Raw genomic sequence first — 20,001 nt, forward strand, 5'->3', positions numbered from 1 at the left:
AGCAACAGGTACTAGGGAGAAAAAGAAACCAAAGCAGGGAGAATGGGGCGAGCCAGCAGGCACGAGCTAACTTTTTAAATAGGGTGGTCCCACTGCGTCTTGTTAAAAAGGCGACATGTGAGTAAAAACTTGAAAGGAGTGAGGGAGTGGGCACTGCTGATATCAAGGGAAGGACGTTCCAGACAGAAGGAACAGCCAGGCCGAGGCCCTGAGGCAGGCTTGGGCCTGGGGGCTTGAGAAACAGTAGGGAAGCTGGAGGAGGGGTAATGGGAGATACAGTCACACATCACTAAATGACGGGGTACATTCTGAGAGATGTGTCGTTAGGTGATTTCATCGTTGTGCGAACACCAGGGAGCACACTTACACAAACCCAGATGGTACAGCCTACTGCACACCTAGGCTATATGGTAGTGGTCTTATGGGACCACCCTCGTATATGCAGTCCGTTGTTGACCAAAACGTCGTACTGCGGCTCATGACTGTACTGAGAAGGTAAGTTCGAGAGGTGAGGGGGTCCCCTCCCCATAGGTCCCTGGCACATGGTTTGTGCAGTCACTCTCAAATATTTATGGAGCTCCTAGTAGATGTAGAGTGCTACCAGGCATCTGAACTCAAAGATGAGTAAAACGGAGCCCCTGCCCTCAAGGCTCGCACAATTAGGAGAGGAGACAAACTTGCAATTAGAGAAAACGGATGGGACTTCTTGTGGGCCTGCTCCGTGAAGGCACTGGGCTCAAAGCTTTACATGCATTATTTCTAGTATTCCCCACTCCAGCCCAGCAAGGTGACTATCAGCACCCCTTTTTACAGTCAGGGAAACTGAGGCTCAGAGAACTTCCAAGATTTGACCCAGATTGAAGCGACACCAAAATCAGAGTTCTTTCCACTCAGTCCAACGCCCTGCCACATCCCTGACTGCACACATCCTGATAACTGGAGTCCAGTAGGATGGGTGCCATGGTGGAGGGGCGCACAGACTGAGAGGAGGGAGACAGGGATGACTGTATGGGAATTAGCCACGTTGACAAGAGGAGGAGGGATTCTCTGCCGAGGAAACAGCATGAGCAGGGCAGGGAGGCGCGGACAGCAGGGTGGGCGCTGGGAACTGCAGAAGCACAGAGTACAAAGGGGCCACTGAGTGGGGAGGAGGCAGGCGCTAGGGGTGCTCTTAGAGAGTCTTCTGGGGAGTTTGACGCAGGGAAGAGAAATGGCCCTATTTGCAGTTCAGGGGTCATGTATGTTTCTCCTCCCTCCATTAGAACGTGAGATCTTGGAGAGGAAGAGCCATCTTCATCCTGTTGGCTCCTGCTTGGCCCAGCACACAGAAGAGAAGAGACAGAGCCGGCTCTTCCTGCTGGGCTGGCATTTGGACTTGACCCACCGGCCAAAGGGGTGACCCACCAAGCGGTTCCAATCAAATATTCTCTTGGATCACATCTGTGTAGACTCTCCGTTGACGCAGGAAAATGACACTGGGCCAGACTGTGCTACCAACATGCCCAGTCCCGACAATTTTTTTCCCAAGTTTTGGTCCTGTATTAGGATTTAAGAAAGGATGACAAGGGAGGGAAGATACAGATGGTTTTAAACTAAAGTTTAAAATCTGGGCTTCTTCCTGACTGTCCTCCATGTCCAAACATCTGGCTACAAGGGATGTGGACCAAAATGTTCTTGGGGAAAGAGGTAACTCAGAGTGTGGGGCAATGCAAATCTACCCCCACAACCCTCGTAATGAATCCTGCCCAACTCTGAGGTCACTGGCCGGAGTGTGGGACCAACCTCAGAAGGACAAGTGAGGTCTTGGACAAAGCCTAGAAGAGACTTGGGGTCCCCCTCCCCCACACCTGCTCAATCAGGAAAATGTCCTCTCTGGACAGAGTCACAGCTGACCTATAAAAGGTGACATTGACAATTACCTAGTTCATTCAAGCCTGAACAATCTGGACAATAGCAATGTCTTTTTTAATAGCTATATTTTTATTTGCAGCATTTCAAAACATAATCAGCCTGCATAATTTCATGGTTCAAGAATGAGAGCTCCTTTACTGGTCATAAAGCCTTTCCTTTGTTTTCCTGTGGTTTCCTCAAAAAGATCCCTGATGCCAATTAGCACTCTTGCAAAAGGGCAGCATTTTTGCCCCTCTATCCTTCAAAATAATTAGAGATGGCCTTTTTTGAGTAATTATTACATGCCAGGCTAAGTGTTTATGTGAATTATCTCAGTTAATCCTTCCAAGAACTCTGTGATCTAATTATATCTAAATACTATTATAATTCCTGATAGATGAAGGAAAGGAGTCTAAAGGATTACGAAATTCTCCAAAGATTATACAGCTAGTGAGAATCAAGCAGTCTAATTCAAGAGCTGGTGTTCTTCATCAGCATGAGAATCTTCCCACCTAGAACCTGCCTGTATTCATGGAAAAGTGGGGGCTTGAGGAAAATCATCTGGATGCTTAAGGAACCACCTCTTTCAATTCTACAGATGTTTCAGATATAAAATATCCTGGTTGCCATGGTGTCCCACTTCATTTGATGCACGTGGCCACAACCTCTAGAGCCCATGAAACCTCTGAGAACTTGTCTAAGCCTCGATTCTCTAGAAAAGAGAGCCTGGGGGTACAATCGCAGGTCAGAAAGAGTGAGGGAAAATAGGCAGAGACACAGGGAAGGAAGGAAAGTAAATCAAATGTGGTGCGTTCACTGACCTGGCAACAGCTTTGCCAGGGAACACAGCCCATTGCTCAGTCAGATGGAGAAAGGGAGACAGACTATCTACCAGATCTTTCCAGACCCTTGTCTCTCATTGATCAAAGTTCATACCACAGGGAGTTAACTCCCCCACACTTTCAGACTGGCCCCTACAGACTAGCTGCTGGGGGAGTCAGAGCCCACTCCCCATGCTGTGGGGGCTTCATCTGAGTATAGGATTGACGGTAGGAGCCAAAACCTCCACCAGTCTGCTCAGGCTGGTCTTGGCCTCCGTTGCTGCTGGGGTCCCTCCCAAGGTGGGCATGATGGAGGTGAAGCTCAGCTCTACCCTGGGGGAGGCTGGAGGTCCAACAAGGTCCAATACAGTCCACCCCTTGCATTATTCAGAGTTGCTCACATCCTCCTATGATGTATGAATCTAACTTAAGAACAAAATGCCATCAATTTGAGAGTGAAGGTACAAGTCCAATTTTTGAAGTGGTCAATTGTAACTTCCTAAAAAGACATAAAAGCATTAGCAAACCTAGCTATGGTCCCTCTGCTGCAGCTGGTCCTAGGGCCATAATTGATATTCACCGTCTTCCCCCCACCCACACCTCCCATTCTAGATTTCAATGGCTAGCTCTTCAGCTGGTCTGGGCTTCTTACCTGGAGGGTCTGTGGATGTTGCAATTGCCCATTCATGGTTATCTCTGAGCAGAGAAGCCCCAGTGAATCCCAGAGTATCAGCTCAGGCTGCCATAATAGAACACCACAGGCTGGGTGGCTTAAACAACAGAAATTCATTTTCTCACACCTCTGGAGGCTGGAAGTCCCAGTCAAAGGTCCAGCAGAGTTGATTTCTGATGAGAGCTCTCTTCCTGGCTTGCAGATGGCCACGTTGTCCTCACATGGCCTTTCCTCTGAGTGCACACAGAGAGACAGAGAGAGAGCTCTGATCTCTATTGGATTAGGGTCCTACCCTTATGACCTCATTTAACCTTCATTTCCTCCTAAAGACCATATCTCCGAATCCAGTCACTTTAGGAATTACGACTCCAACATATGAATTTCAGGGGAACATAATTCAGTGCACAGGACCAGACATACTCTTCCCTGTGCCCACTGTGAAACAGCAAGCCGAGATCCTCATGGTAACCAAGGATGATCACCACACCAGTATAGCAACTCCTCTTCTGACTGCTGGTCCTCTGGCACGAGGACCCCAAGGTGCCCAGGTAGTACTTACAGCTTCCAGTTTAGTGGAACCCTTACTGTGTTCATTGGTGGAAGCTTCACCTTCTAGGAGCCAGGACTCCAGCCCTTCAGAGTCTAAGTTTGCAGGAACAAGAAGTACAGAGTCTGCAGGTATCTCACTGGGCTCAGAGGGGCCAATCCTACTTCTACTCCTTGGCTCCCAGATTTGTGTGTCTAACTATTGGAGGCACATCTATCAATTCACACTACATCCAAGAGAACAATGCCCCAACCCCACAGGTTGTCTCCAAGCTGATGCCATAGCTGAGCCTTCAGCAGACCATGCCATCCTTCAGAGAAGCACTAAGATGGCCAGAGACAGAGGCTGGTCAACTTCCACAGGATGAGTCATCCTGTCCCGTTGCTGAGAGCCTCTTGGGCAATGAATGCTCTCTGGTGAGTATTAATATGAGGCAGAAAGGGCCATACCCTTTGTGTCTACTCCCATGAATTTATCCATTTACTGTTTACGTGACCTCTACGCCCCTGAATTTTCAGTCTTGTTCTTTCCATAAACCATTAGCCGAGCCACTTACCCCCGCACAGGAGTCAGCATATCTCTGCACCTCAGGCCATCTCTCCTTCCACCCTTGAACAGGGATCTAATGCAACAGTAGTTTATTCCCACCCAGCTAGCACTGATAGATCGTGTTGACCTGTATGTAGATGAGGCCCTGGTCCTTTCATCTTCCATCAGATTGTCATAGTGAACCCCCTTTGAGGCTATAGGTATACACTGAGGAAGAACTTCAACAGAGACAGGCAAGTTGAGAATTGGGGCCATCTGTTTAGGTAATTTACCTGTTTCTTCTGGACCTGCTGGAGCCTGGTCCTAAATGTACCACTTCTATCACATGTTGGATTGCTGCTGTTCATGATGGATCTTATGACTCAGTGGCATCATGGTCCCTCTTCAAAGGAACCCAGCCTCCTCCTCAATCAGTGGGCTCTGGGCTATGAAGAAACAGATAATTTTCCCTTGCAGTAGCTCAATTTATACAAATTGAGCAATACCCTCGTCAACTCTCCATCAATCTTATCCCTAGTGACACCATGATCTATTAGCCACTGATATAGATACCTACGGCTCAGTGATATGTCTCTGTTGTCTCTCATGAGTTAGTAGGCCACCTGTCCTTTGCCATTACATTGGCTCCCATTGATACTAGGGACTCAATTTCCCCATCATTGAACCCAGCCTTCAGAAGACTACCACCACCGAACTTCTCAAAGATGCTGATACTTCCACACTCCCACCCCCACCCCCACCAGCGCTTTTCTTTCTAGCTCAATGAGGGGAATGTTCTCTGGGCCATCCTGGGAAACAAAATCAGGTGGTGGGTTCTCAGGACTTACGATTCTAATATTCACACCTCACTGAGCCTTCTGTTCCTTTTCTCAATATTGTGCCAAAGAAGTTCTGACATCTCACCTTATCCACTGTAGGTTATTGTCATGAGAACAAGCACCATCTTGCAAGGCACCTGTTGCAATGCAGTCATTGCTTGGTCTCCAGGGCAAGAGGAGCTGTTCTATGCTGACAAAGGGGAAGGGGGTGCTTCTACCAGCCAGAGACTAAGGAAGATTTGGGGATCAAAGATTTTCAGGCTTACCCACCCAAATGCCTCCATTCCAGATCACTAGGTCCAATTCTTTCTCTATTCGAGCCCTGATTTGGACACCTAGGACACCTGTGTGGCTGCACGGTTAGTCTTCTTTTCAGCTCTGCAATCCTTACAATCAGATCCCGAGCCTAATTTTCAGCACAATCTATCTTGTGGATGTCAAGAGATGAATGTCCTTAAAGCGTTCACAACGCATGCCTTAAGTTAGCAAATAGCTTCTCTGAGCCTATCATTTTCTCTTTGCAAAACCTCCAGGACTGTCAGAAGAAGCCACTCAACCCCACAATATTTATGATTATCATTTCCCCACATTGATCTAGTGCAGCAGCCGCTGGACCTCCCAAAGCCTTGCTTTCTACCTGCATCTCATTCCAATTAGCTGCAAACAAAGCTTTAGAAACTGTAATGTCACTATATGCCAGGTATGACCCTGCTTACCATCAGTAATGGGGCCCCTACAGCTTCCAGATAGATGGAAAATCCAGCTCCAATGTCCCATCCTGAAGATTTGCTTTCTAGGGACACTTGTAGTACCAACTGTCCCTGGTTCTTTAGGAGACAGAGCACGAAGCAATGCTTGCTTGCTAACACTTTATTGAGGCTTACAATCCTAGGGCCATAAAAATAAGAGGAAAAGAGAAGTGAAGCAAAGAAGGAGGGAAGCAAATACAGGGCTGTGTGTTACTGAGCTGGCCACATCTTCAGAAGAAACATTGCCAGTTGTTCACTCATGCCTAGTAGACATCTCCTGACAGGGCAAACGGAATCACTACAATACGTATGCTGGGTCCCTCCCACCTCTTGTCTTTCACTGGTCAAAATTTGCCCCAAGGTTTAACTTCCGCATTTCTGAGTAGTTACCTGGCTCCTGTAGGCAGATCCCAGGTACACGGTGTGAGTTGCCATCTGAGTCTGGAAGGGTGAGAGGAGCCAGAACCTCTCTGGGTCCTGCCATGGCATGAGGGGCCTCACGACAAAGCCTGGTCTTCACCCTAAGGGAGGCTGTGATATTACATGTGTCAGGAGGGCCAAGAGGATGTGGGGCCAGGTGACGCTCAAGAGGTGCATAGATTGGGTCCAGTACAGGAATATTGAAGACCAGAAGGGATAATTCGGGCTTTCCAACATGCAAAACCTGCCCAGGTTCTCCCAAAGTATTGAACCTCCAGTTGGGGTCAGAACTTCTGAGTTCCAGGTGACCAGCTGTGTGATCATGGGTAAGTCACGTCTCTGAACCTGTCAAACGGGGTGGTTACACTTACCCTACAGAGTTGTGAGAATTGAATTAAAGTGGCAAAGGGCTCCATGTAGAAACATCAGGGGCTGCTGTCATATCTAAAGATTGAAGTCATGTACCGAACAGTTGTGTCCTGACTGGCTTAAGTGGAAAGACATTAAAACACTCAGTGTTACTTGACCTCAGCTGACCAATAAGATTCAATTTTGTGCCTCATTCTCCTGCTTCAAACTATTGGTGAGAGAAAGTCCTCTAGGAAGCCCCCACGAACACCCCAATACTTTCTTCCCATCCCTCCTCCCTCTATGATGGGCCCCTTCAAGGCAGCAACAAGATCTGATTTGTGCACTGTTGTATACCCAGCATCGAATGCTCTGCCTGGCCCTTAGTGGGTGCTCACAGACACTATGTATGGAATGAATGAATGAGCAAATGAATGAACAAACGAACCAACGAACCAGTATTTCCACATCTTTGCCCAAGGGATTCCCAACGCTTGAAATACTCCCCTACTCCCAACAGGTCATCTTATTCTGGAAGCCTTTACTGCCCCTCCCTCCAGCCTTCATTCCTCTGCCTTCCCCTTACAGTGCAGGCCCCTTCTCACGCCACAGCTGACAGTAGGTGGTCATTGGACAGTGGAACAGCTGATTTTATTATCTGTCTCCCGGATCAGACCCAAGCTCTTGGAGGGGACAAGGCTGTGTCACCCAGCATCTCGCCCGTTCAGTTGTGGCTCTGTAGAGTTTATATGGAGAATAGCCTTGGGCAGCACTCTGCGTGAACAAGGTTGCTAGGAAATTGTCTGAAAGCCGGTTTGCAGAGCAGTTTACTCAGTGTGTGTGCTTATACGGGGTGACTTATGGGTGCCCATAGACACTGGGGAAAGGAACTAAGTAAATGTTTCTTCAGTGAAGGAGCTCTGGTGCCTGACTCCCACTCTCTGTCCTGAACCCCTGGTACCCTTGCCCAACCGAAAAATAGGATTGTCCATACCTGGGCGGGGATGGGGGTGGGGGGGAGGTGTGCTTCAGAAGGCCACTCCATCAGTCAAAGCGCCTGCCAAGCGCTTCCACTAGATGAGCAGAGCTGCTGCGCCTTCCTCTGGAGCGGCCTGTGGGGCCAGGGGCAGCTTGCTTGAAAGAAACGTAACGGGCTACTTCGCGACCGACTTGTTGATAATCTTGCCTCAAACAAGAGTTTGAGACGGTTGAGGAAAAACAGTGGTGGAGAGGTCCTCCCCAAGGCCGTCGGCAACTCCTTCCAAGACGCAGCCGTGCGGTTGGAGAGGTACCCGTGCCGGGACTACGGAAGAGAGAACACGGCCCTCGGCCCCGGGAGGGGCGGCCTGTACCTTCGAGCCCGGGCACCCGGGGAGCCTCCGCCCCCTCCGAAGGGGGCAGGGGAGGGGAGGGAGTCCGCAAGGACCGACCGCAAAAAGGGGTCTCCGCAAATCGCTCTTTACCCCCTTACCGCCGTCTCGGAGAAACTTGGGGGGAGGGCAAGCGAGGAGCAAGACCCCCTAGAGCTGGGAGTCCTCTTCCTCCCGGGTGAATAAATAAATTATTAAGCGCCCAATACACAATAGCCTCGCTAGATGGAGACGAGGAATCACTGCAGCGGCGCTGGCGGCGGCGGCGGGGAGCGCGGGCGGGAGCGCAGCCCCGGGCGGGAGGCGGGCGAGGCTCTGGCGAGGCTCACGTCTGTTTTCCTTTTTCGTGCATTATTTATTTCGCCTCCGCCCGCGGCCCTGCTGCCCGAGCGGGCGCTCCCGGCCAGCGCCTCCAGCTGCTGCTGCTTCCCGCGGGCCGGCGTGACTGGCGAGCAGAGCTCGGGCACCCCCGCGCCCGGGGCAGCCGCGCGGCGCCACCGGGAAGGGCGGGGACCCGGGGAGGGCACGCGCTGCCGGCTCCAGGCGGCTTGGAGGAGACTTTCCCCGCCCTCGCCTCCGCCTCGGCAGCCCGCCCCGGCCCTGGGCGCGGGTTGCCGCCTCTCCCGCCCCGCGCACGGCCAGGCGCAGCCCGGAGCCACCGCGCCCCCGCGCCCCGTGCGAGCGCGCCGCGCCTGGGACCCCGGCTCAGCCGCCTCGGAGGCCCAAGCCGCGCGCAAACTTTTGCTCCAGTGCCCGGCGCTCCGCCTCGGCATGTGAAGCCCCCAGGCTCCCGCGCAGTCGCCAGGGTGAGGACCAAGGCCCCGCCTAGAGGGCGGGGGACTAGGGAGGCGGCTGGCTTTAAATGGGGGCTGTCCGGCGGTTTGGGAACATTCTGCCGCGAGGGGAGCGAAGACCTCCCCTCTCCGCGCCAAGGATCGGCTGGGGCCGCCGCCAGGCAAGGTGGTCTGAGGCACTGGAGGGGTGCGGGCGGAGATGGAGACGTGGGGGAAGCTCAAGCCCTGAGGCGGGAGGCCGGGGCTGGGAGAGCGCGCCAGAGCAAATGGGGTGCGCACGGATGTGCATATGTTGCAGTGTGCGCAGTGAGAACCGGCGGGGCAGAGAGGGTGCACGCAGCGACTGTTTTCATGGTGCTGTGCATGCAGGGTCAGCAAGTGTGCAGGCAGGAGTCAGTGGGTGTGCACGGCTGTTTCCGTGGGTGTGCACGCAGAGTGAGTGCTGCCCGCCGGTTTGAAGTGTGCTTACAGTGGGAGTGAGTTGTACATGGCTGTTTCTGGGGGAGGCGCACGGGGCTCGGTAAGTGTGCTTGGCTGTTTCTGGAGGTGTGCACGGGGCCAAGGCACACACGCGGGGCTCTGGAGGTGTGCGCCAGGATAGGGTATGAGTTCGGGGATGCCGGCTTCTGTGAGTGTGCACGAAGGGTCAGGGAGTGTGCAAGCTGGAGTGAAGGGGCAGGCTTGGTTTACGAGGGTGCCCCACGGTGCGGGGCGTACCGGCCCGACCCGGACTGCTACGTGTGCGAGTGCGCGATGGCGATGGTGCCCGCGCGGCGCCCGCCTGACCCGTGCTTTGCTCCCCTGCCAGTTCGCCCTGAGAGCGGGTGCCGCGGGCCGAGATGCTCCTCCGGGACCGGGTGCTGCGCCGTGGTTGCTGCTGGTCTTCGCTGCTGCTGCACTGCGCGCTCCACCCGCTCTGGGGCTTCGTGCAGGTGAGCGGTGGCGCCGGCTGCCGGGCTGCGCGGGCTGGGGGACCTCCTGGGCTGGACCAGGTGTGGGGGGTGGGGGCGTCACTTCACTCCCATGAGCCCAGCTTCCTGCAGCCGCCCCTCTGATTGGTCCTGGGGAGAGTTTAGGAAAAGAAAAGATACTGGAGCCCCCCGTACTCTGGCACGGAAAAGATAAGCAAGTCCAGAGGGAGCCTTCAGTCTGGCCTGTGGAGGCCTGCGGGACAGGGCCTTGGAACAGGAAGGGCTTAGGGAAAGCCTTCTTGAGGATAACGTTCTATTGCAGAAATGCAGGAAAAGAAACCTTAGAGCTTTTACAAACTTAAAAAGATAAATGATCCCAAGAATAGACATCCTTTTATTTCCCACCAGAACAGCTGGTAAACTTCAAATTAGCCTTCTTAACCTGGACTTCAGGACAGGAGGGGCTGTGTTTCTGTAAGCGGTGGAGTTGGGGGTGTGAACAGATAGTGTGTGGTGGCCACTCATGGGGAAGATGAGAAGAAACTGTCCATCCGTAAGGATTGCCTGCGGACGCAATTCTCACCCTGGGTCCCCTAGCCCCCATGGCAGAGGCCAGGTGGCCACCAGCTAGAGTTACTTCTGTTAGGGTCAGAGACAAGGTTAGATGGGACAGTCCCTGGTACCTCCCAGAATGTACACGGTCAATGGTACCGTGGAGTGAGAAGAGGTGGACTTGGTGTCAGCTCCGAATTCTGAGCCCCAGCTTAGCCCTTACCGGCTGGAGGATTAAGGCAATGCACTTAACCTCTCTGGGCCTTGGTTTCTTCTCCCTCACTGTGCTATTATAAGTACTTGATGAGATAAAGCAAGTAAAGATTACTTAGTGCAGTGCCTGGACCATAAAAAGCACTAAACGGTAGCTGTTGCTGCCGTTATTGTATTAATAATAGTAATGCTGCTCTTCTCTCTGGCTGGCCAGGTACTCTGTTGATCACTTCGTAGTCTGTTTGACATTTTTGAGTTGTTAATGGTTCAGCAGGTGCTGGAGGACATTGTTACTGTTTCAGACATTGACATATCCCACCCCGGGGCATTTGCAGCTTCGTGTGCTCCTGGTGGCATTTGGGGGCTTGGGGATCATTCAGATGGTTGTCCTGAGTAGGGGGTGACAGTCCAAAGAAGAAGGGAGGGAGTGAGACTGCTTGCGCGTCTGCTGTGGTCCTTGAGCTGTCCCAAGTGATGGGGCCCTGCTGGGAACCAGCTCAGTCAGTCCTGCTTGGATGGTGGCCTGGGGGACCACAGGGAGAGGACGAGAGGCTGGAAGGAGCGTGCCGGTTGAGTGGGTGGGTTGGCTGGGATACACCCCCCAGCCCAGCACCAGGCTTGTCTTCTCTCTTCTCTGGCTTGCCTCTGTCTCACTCACAATGTTGTTTTCCTTTTGGAATTGACAGCTTTGTTTAATGTGTGAAACCGCAGTTATTAAACTCAGCTGTGCCTCCCTAGGATTCAGGATTTTTGTCACTACTAAACATTCGGGCGGTTTGGGACCAGCTTTGCTTGTTCAACTTTTAGTTGAATCTCAGATGTTAGGTTCACTTCATCTTCATATTCATTGGTTTACAGTTTTCTCTCTTCCATGAGACTTTTTCAGTTAGTATGGAGAGCAACATAATGATGCTGTCAGTCTCCAGGACTGGCATTCTGCCATGTGAACTAGCAGGATCGAAACAGCAGACCCCCGACCTCCCCATCGCCAAAAGAAATAATTTTGTGAAAGCAGCTCAGTTTTTGAGCAGTGTCCTTCAGCCAGGCAGTCCTTACACAAGCAAGTGTGTGTGTGTGTGTCTGTGTGTGTGTGTGTGTCTGTGTCAGATGCTCAATACAAATCAATTTTCATGAAAATCAATTACAAAAAGAATCCTCCAGGCAAGGAGAATGGGTAAAATCTTGGCTGGAGGCTCTGGAAAAATTAATCTACAAATGATAGGGACTGAGAAGCCAAGAGAAGAGGGACTTTGGAATGGATGGATCTGGTTTTTAAGCAAAAGAGCTGAATCCAGGGGACTAGAAGGGAGAAGAGGAAAAATGAAGGTGCATGAAGCCATGTGTTTCCGTTTAAGTGGAGAGATTAAAATCTGTCATGGCAGAGGAGTTTCTAGAATATAGAGAAAGAATTCAGAGCTATCTGTGCTTTCATGAGCATTTTGCCAGAAGAATCCCCCACAGTCGTAAACATTTGGACGGGTGAGACCAACATAACAAAGTGCTATAATTAATAGGATAATTGGTGAAGCAAGAGACCTGTGGTCCCCAAAGCATCAGGTCCTACCCTAAAATCTGCCCAAAGCCTCTGGCTGCTGCCTAGATGATAAGAAACTTAATCATTAAAGTGAAATGACACTTAGATTGCCACAAGGTTGGAGGGGGGGGCCCTTCCTTAGTCTCTCCTCTATTTTCTTTAATGTGTCTGGAATTGAGATTTTGAGCTTTTGTGATTTAGGGTTCCTCTAAGTTCACTTCCAGATGATTCCTTTTTTTGCAAGCAAAGAGGATGACAGGCTGGCAAATTTATTAGGTGTGACAGCAGTATGTCTCATCAAGTTACTGTGGTGCTGGCCTGTCTCCATAAAAGATGCCAGAAGCCATCATCTTTGTGGGCGTCCTCCTAAAGCAATCGTCACGGAGACAGGCTCTGATCCGGGCCTCTGGGTCTCAGTGCTGATGAGGAGCCACCCGAGACCCAAGCCATGCTGACCTCCCACTATGGTCAGTCACTATAGCTTTGCTTATTCACTCAGCAGCATTTATTGGGCACCTACTGTTTGCCAGGCTGTGTTAAGTGCAAGGGACCTAGTGGTCCCTGCCCTCATGGCATTGACAGTCTGGCATTCGAGAGAGAATTGTAGGTGGGAGCAAATAGCTTGGAGATGGGAGCTGGTGGAACAGTCAGAGAAGCCTCACAGCTGAGACATGAACCAGGAGAATCAGGATTCAGGAGGCAAGCTGGGGAGAAGTGTCCGGGCAGAGCGGCCAGCCCCGAGCTGGAGGAGAGAACGTGGCATTGGAAGAGCCCCAGGGAGGGAAGCCCCCCGGTGAGGCCGCTATTATAAGCCACTAACATCTTACAGTTTGGATTTGATCCTGGGGATTCCAGGGGCTGTTGAAAGTTTTAAGCAAGAGATGATGTGATCTCAGACTGGCATTCAGAAATCTCAGTTCAACTCCAATACGGAGTTTGGATACAGGGAGGGGCGGGGCGAGGGGCAAAGAGGCTGGTGAGGGTAGAGTTGCCCCATTTAGCAAATAAGAATACAAGAAGTCCAGTTCAATTTGAATTTCAAATAAACTGTGGGTCATTCTTTAGCATAAGTATATCCCATACAATGTTTGGGACATACTTATACTAAGAAATTGATGGTTAGTTTGTCTAAAATTTGACAAATGTCCTATATTTTCTCTGGCAACCCTGGGTGAGAGGCAAGTGCTGCCCAGTGGAGATCTGATGGTAGCCTGGTGGGAATGGGAGAAGTGGATGGATTCAAGGGCTATTTAGGAGGCAACATCCGCTGGACCAGAAAGCTGCACTGATGGTCCAGGAGTGAATGGGAGCTGGCAGCCGTGGAGCACCGTGTCTCCCAGACCAATCCAGGTGCCTGGAGGACCTACCTGAGCCTGAGGACTCTGGCCCCAGGAGAATGCTGCAGAGCAGAGGCAGAAAGGCAGACGACGGCAAAACAAACAAAAAGTGGTCCCAGGAAGTGATGATACCAGCTTTTGCTCTGTGGGCCTTAGAGAAGTCATTGACCTCTCTGGGCCTCTGCTCCTTCTTAGTCAAGTCCAGCTAAGATTTGCAGGTGACTTCAGGGTCAAGTTTCTTCTCCTTGTGGGACCCCCCAAGATGTAAAGCAACTAAGCTGGGCACTGAGACAAGCTCCCGGGACTGAGGTTTCCTCTCTACTTGTCTGAATACACCATTGCCAACCAGCAGAGCCCCAAAGTGGACCCAGAGGAAGGGAATGGGGTGGATCCTGCGTTTCTCCCCTGGTGGGCACGCCTTTTCACTGAGCTCCTACTGAATGCCGGGCCCCGGGCAGTTTTGGTTCATTGCTTAGCCTCGCTGAGCGTGTCATCCCACCTGGTAAGTGTGGATAATGATACCTACCTCTCCCGGTTACCTCCTGGGGAAATGAGAGCCTGTTGCCCATGGCTGACACACAGTAGGGCTCAGGAAGTCACACACAGTCAGGATTAATAAAGCACAGACCCACCTGTCTGCCTGCCCCAAGATGCTCATGGCTTAGTGTGGGGGGACAGACATTACAAAACAGTGGGACAAGTGCCCAGAAGAGAAGGGTTTACAAGATGAAGAAGCAGTGCTGGGCAGGTGGGTCTCACTTGGGGAGGTGTGGGGTTCAGGATGGCTCTCCCACAAAGGCTGTGACAACTGCATTTGAAGGATGAATAGAAGTTCGCAAGTGGAGAAAGAGTCCGAGTAACCAACTGTCAGTCGAGGGAGGCTCAGCGGCCACAGGCTTGTGCGCTGGACCAGACTCCAGCCCTCCGGGAGAAGGACAGGCTGGATCCTCTTGTGGTGACAGTTGGTTGAGCGGTTGTACTCGCTCCAATTTCAGTGGGGCCGTTTTACAAGAGACCAGGATTTTTTTTTTGGTGATGAAAATTGTCCCTGCTCTGACATCTGTGCCAGTCTTCCTTTAATTTGTATGTGGGCGCCGCCATAGCACGGCTGACGAGTGGTGTGTATGTCTGTGCCCAGGATCCGAACCTGCGAACCCAGGCCGCCGAAGCAGAGGGCGCAAACTTAACCACTATGCCACCAGGCTGTCCCAGGACCACAGATCTTTAAAATGCAGTACTCTCCCTCGATCCCTCCCCCTTCAGCCCAGAAACTTGGCCCTGGTCTCCCCGCCTGTAATTTCATCACATTAAACCCTCTCTTACAGCTGTGCCCTTGTATCCTCTCACAGAAATAGGTCATTGTGTTAGGCTAGGTTAAACAAACGTGCTCCTCTTGAACTCTCTCGCATAAATTGCGCCTTGCAGAGTGGGAAAGTAATTTGCTTTGGCAACGGCATTGCTTGAAGTTCGCACACTTGGTAGAGTTCATTGGAAAAGCGATCTCAGAGACCAGCCGTTGGGAAAATGGAGCTTTCGAGCAACTCCCACCGTCTTAGAAGGTCGGAATCCGGAGGACAGGATCAAAAATGAGAGGCCAACAATTGCACTGGTGGAGAAGCCAGCAGATTTGCCACTGTCGTCTAACGAGTTAATCATCTCCGTAAAATAATTGAGAAAAGCCTCACGATCTGAGGATATGCTCTTCCCAGTGGGAGATAAGATTGCCTTCCAGAGTTTGAAACACAGTCAATGGTTCTTTAAAAACACTAAAAGGTGGTGAGCAGGAGCTTCTTGGCCTGGTAGATATTAAGCCAGGGCTGTAAATCAATTCACCTCCTGTGGCTACCCCGGTGGCCATTATCCAGCCTGTTTCGAGCACCGCAGGCTCTCTCTGCTGGGCCCAGGACATGCAGCAAAGGGACTGCATTGGCCTCCGAAGGCAGCCTGCAAATGCTTTTCCCGAAAGCAGGCCACACGTGGCTGGCTGCAGGGAAATTGGGGTTCTGGGGTTCTGGAGACGACAGCCAGAGAAATTAACCATGGGCATCATTGAGGTGGGGGGTGACCGCCGACTCTTTCCTTCATGCCTTGAAATCAGCTTGTTCCCTGGGACAGACACAAAATGCTACACTTGTGGATATATGGTGCCCTGCCATGGGGAGGGACACTGGCGGTGGGTCTAAACCAGCGGTTCTCATGCTGGCTGGATACTAGAAGTCTAACCTGGGCAGTTTAAACAACACACCCATGCCCAGCTCCACCTGCAGAAATTCTGATTTCATTGGTTGTGGGTAAGGCTCAGGCTTGAGTATTTTTTAAGGCTGCCTGGGAGATTCTGTGTGCAGTCAGGGTTGGGAACTGTTGAGCACAGCCCCCTCCTCCTACCCTTCCTAGTTTACAGATGGGGAAACGGAGACTGGTGTTGGAAGAGCACCAGACCAGGATTCAAGAGGTGTGAATTACCGTCCTGTTTTTAATATTCATTCATTCATTCGTTTGTTTGTTCATTCATTCATTCACCAAATATTTGTTGAATGCCAGGCATTCCCTTAGGTGCTGGGTTATGATAGTGAGAGAGAAAAAATAAAAGGCCTGGCCCCTGCCCCCATAGAGCTTATAGTCCAGTGATGAATAGGGTTATGACTAGGTAGTCACCCAAACATAGATTTCTGCCCCACAGAGTAGAACCCAGTGCCATGAGAGCCCATAAAAAGTAAATCTGACCTGGTCAGGAAGGTCAGAGATGCCTCCCTGAGGAGGCGATAGCCAAGCTGAGCAATGGACAAAGCAGGAGAAAGGTGTGGGAGAACATTCTGGGCTATTGGAACAGCACATGCAAAGGTGGGGGCATGGGCAGGGCCCAGGGTCTGGAGGAAGGGCAGTGAGGGCAGAGCAGAGGGCGAGAGCATCGGGCGAGGTGGGGCTGGAGACTGTCGGGGGCCTCCCGTGCAGGGCCCTGTGGGCATGCGATCCCCTGAGCTGTGGGCAGGCAGTCGGGTTGTTGGGGAAAGGCAGGTGGTCTGGTCAGGTGTGTTTCCCACAAGACCCCCTGGGGACCTCGTGGATAATGTTGGGGAGTTTGCGCTGCTCCCCTTGGTCACATGGGACACCAGAGCAGAGGCCTGGCTGGGTAAGGTTCCTCCCGCAAGATGAGGGGACCTTGACCCAGGGTGGACACACAAGGCGGTCAGGAGCTGTAGCCGGAGAGAAGGCGAGGGCTTGGCCTTGCCCCATAGCGTGGAGAAGTGGTTGGCTCAGGTTCCTGAGGAGGCAAAATCAGTATCCCGTCACCAACTGGGTGTGAGAAACTTGGGCGGCCGCTTCTGCTGCCTGGGCCTGAGTTTCCTCATTTATCTAATGGGGAGATTCTAGGAGTTAACCTTCAATTTCTTGTCTGTCTCTCACTAATATCCAGTCAATTGCCATGGTCCCACAGCCAGTTCCTCACAGAGCTGGAAATAAAACCTTGGTCTCCAAAACTGCCAGGCCAGCCTCCCACAACATTGTTCCCTTTGAGCCAACCCGACTTCTGTCTCTTCTCCCCTCCGGGGTCTGGGGGAAGAATCCCAAGTTCCAGCCTGGCGGGGAGTGGGTGGGGTGAGCCCATTTCAGCTCCGGGTTTCTTCATTGTCTTCCCTTGGGCACGTGTGCCCATTCCTGCAGGTGACGCACGGGGAGCCCCAGAAGTCCTGCTCCAAGGTGACCGACAGCTGTCAACACATCTGCCAGTGCCGACCCCCTCCCCCGCTGCCCCCACCACCCCCGCCCCCGCCACCTCCCAGACTCCTCTCTGCTCCAGGTAAGTAGAGGCTCACTCTGTTTCCGGGTTTCTCTCTGGGTTTTCGGGGCCCAGGAAGAACCTGTGAGCATAGCAGAGGGCAGCCTTGCTTCCTTTGTAATTTTCCACTGGCCGAGCAGGAGAGAAGCCAAGGCCCAACTTTTCTCTGCAGTCTGCAAAACGCCTTTGCCGAGAATGTTCCTGCGAGATGGAGAAGGATGTTTCTCCATGGGTTAATCAGATAAAAGTCAATCTCCATTTGATGAGTGACTCGGCCTGGATTGTTCTGAAGGCCAGACCTTTAAGGGGGGCAGCCACGGGCACCGGTCTTAAATACCACAGCCACGCGCAGGGTTTCATTTTTCGATTTTAATTCACATTTAAGGAGGCATTTCGTATAGAACCGAAGTGGAGGCTCTCGGAGCAAAGTTATATGGATGCCTTTCAGCCATTTGCAGCAAATTCTGCTAAAACCCCCCCACTCTCTCGTTTGCCTTGATTTCATCTCTGAACAATTTGAGTGCCTGGTCATTCAAACAAAGGAGGGTTTCTTTAGCCAGAAATGGCCTCAGCCCGACCTGTAGGGGTTAAGTTCCCTGCTTACATTTCTACTTGATAAAGTCTCTAACAAGAGAGTCTGTATTTTGGATGGATCGTTCAAGTTTCAGCCTATAGAATGCCCGTGATCACGTGTGGATCTACCTCATTAGACACATCTCCGTTGAATTATTTGGGGCATATTTTAAATAACCTTGACGACGCTTGTTCTCTGCTCGGCTGTGTTTCCAGGCTCTCAGTGTCTGGGCAGGGACACAGTGTTCTGGAGGATCTTTGCAGTTCGTGTGCATTTCTGCCTCTGTGTGCTAGGCCCCTACCTGTCTCCGTTCTTACCTGACACCTGTGGGCCAGTGCATTTCAGAGTGTGACCTTCATCATCGCCTGAAGCATTTGTTTTAAGTGCAGCTTCAGGGGCCCGCTTCAAACCTACCGAGTCAGGGTCTTTGGGCTGGGGCTTAGGAACTGACATTAGAACAAGTTCTGAAGTTCAAATGCAAGTTAAAGTCAAGAACCTCGGCCTACCAGGTCCTCTGCGCCCGGCCTCTGCAGGATCCTTCTACCCCAGGATGCTCTCCTCCTCCCCTCTCCTGAAGGAATCCTTGGGCTGTACTGGGAGGCCCGGTCTCAGGCACCTGCCCTTGGAGATCACTCCCTGCCCTTCCTTCAGAATTCCCCCTCCTTTCGCTGTTTAGGCTCCAGGCCTGTGTTGTCTCCAGCTGTGCTTGTATCTAATGGGTCCACACCCGAGTTAGCGTTCTTTCAATTCATCCTGTGCTAACTGACCTTCTGTGCCCGACAGAGAAGTGAAAGACCACTCTGGTTCTTCCGGGATCTCTCAGCCTCACAGGGAGGGCCCTCCTGTCAGCAACCCGTAAAAAGTGGCCTGACCGGTGGCGTAGCTGTTAAGTTTGCACATTCCACTTTGGCAGCCCAGGGTTCACAGGTTCAGATCCCGGGCGCAACATACACACCACTTATCAAGCCATGCTGTGGCAGTGTCTTGTATAAAGTAGAGAAAGATGGGCATGGATGTTAGCCCAGGGACAATCTTCCTCAGCAAAAAAGAGGACGATTGGCAAGGGATGTTGGCTCAGGGCCAATCTTCCTCACCAAGAAAAAAAAAAAGTGGCCTGAGAGCACAGACATTGTTCTCCAGGTGCACTGAAATCCCCGAGTCGTTAGGCCACAGTAAACAGTAACATTGACCTGGATCTTAAAGAATAAATGGGATTGTTCTAGGTTGATAAGGAGATTGTGGAGAAAGGGAATCTAGGCAGAAGGAACAGCATGGGCAAAGGCTTGGAGGTATGAGCCTGTGAGACTCGTCTTGGGAGTGACAAGCCCTTCAGTGGGTTTGAAGGAACAGTCAAGGGGTGGACTGTGAGAGGCCTTGTGTGCCTGGCTGAGCAGATCTCGTTTTATCCTGTGAATTGTTGTTTGCCAAACATCATTCACCACATCTAAATACCTCCTGTTATTTGCCTTGTTTCTTCTTTAAATAGACTCACTTTTATGTTTATACAAATTAATTTCCAAAGGCAATTTTATGTAACTGCTGTCAATGGAAAACTGGTATCACTTGCATAAAAAGAAGGTGGCGATAAAAATAAATGCAGTGAAAACAAACCAGTGTTTTAAAGTCCTAGCCTGCTGTGGAAGGTTCTGAGCTCAAGGCCTTCTGTCTTTTTGTTAAAAAGGGAAAGAAGCAAGGGGTAGAGAAGTGTCAGAGCCACAGTAGCACCATGCGGAGATTTTTCTCTGTAAAGAAATCAGAAGGTTTGTAAGAGAATCAAAAGGAGCCTAAGTTTCTTGTTCTGTTTCACTGTGTTTGAGCGCTGGGTCCATGTGCCATCTAAAATCAGCTCATTGACTGGGGGGACAGGCACCCCATCCTGTAGGAAACCGCTCTGGACAGCGACGAGCCCACAGATGTGTTAAGCAGGGAAGTGACATGATTCTGTATGATCTGCTTCAGAAAGATCAACTCTCCTGACCATGTGGAGTGTGGACTGGGGGTGAGCTGCCAGAGTGCAGACAAGTGGGGGACTCTTGAGATAATTCAGGCCCCAGACCACCCACGAGCGCCTCAAGCAAGGCTGGGGGCTGAAGAGAAGGGGACGCAGGCAGGGAGTGCCTGGT

General features: G+C 51.5%; 1 protein-coding gene across 3 annotated transcripts in view; it reads left to right on the forward strand.

Moving 5' to 3' along the window:
* Window positions 1–8,789: 8,789 nt before the first annotated feature.
* PRIMA1 (proline rich membrane anchor 1) overlaps window positions 8,790–20,001 on the forward strand; it is a 63,396-nt gene continuing 52,184 nt past the window's right edge. Inside the window, exons 1-3 of one of the 3 annotated variants that reach the window (XM_087448018.1) lie at window positions 8,790–8,991; window positions 9,788–9,911; window positions 17,190–17,325. In XM_087448018.1, the coding sequence (XP_087304144.1) occupies window positions 9,819–9,911; window positions 17,190–17,325 (229 nt within the window). In that variant the 5' untranslated portion in view covers window positions 8,790–8,991; window positions 9,788–9,818. The other 2 variants (XM_087448019.1, XM_014790509.2) reach the window with 2 other exon arrangements.

Source organism: Ceratotherium simum, chromosome 24, assembly GCF_057802395.1.
Source record: "Ceratotherium simum simum isolate JZ-2026a chromosome 24, ASM5780239v1, whole genome shotgun sequence".
Taxonomy (NCBI): Eukaryota; Metazoa; Chordata; class Mammalia; order Perissodactyla; family Rhinocerotidae; genus Ceratotherium; species Ceratotherium simum.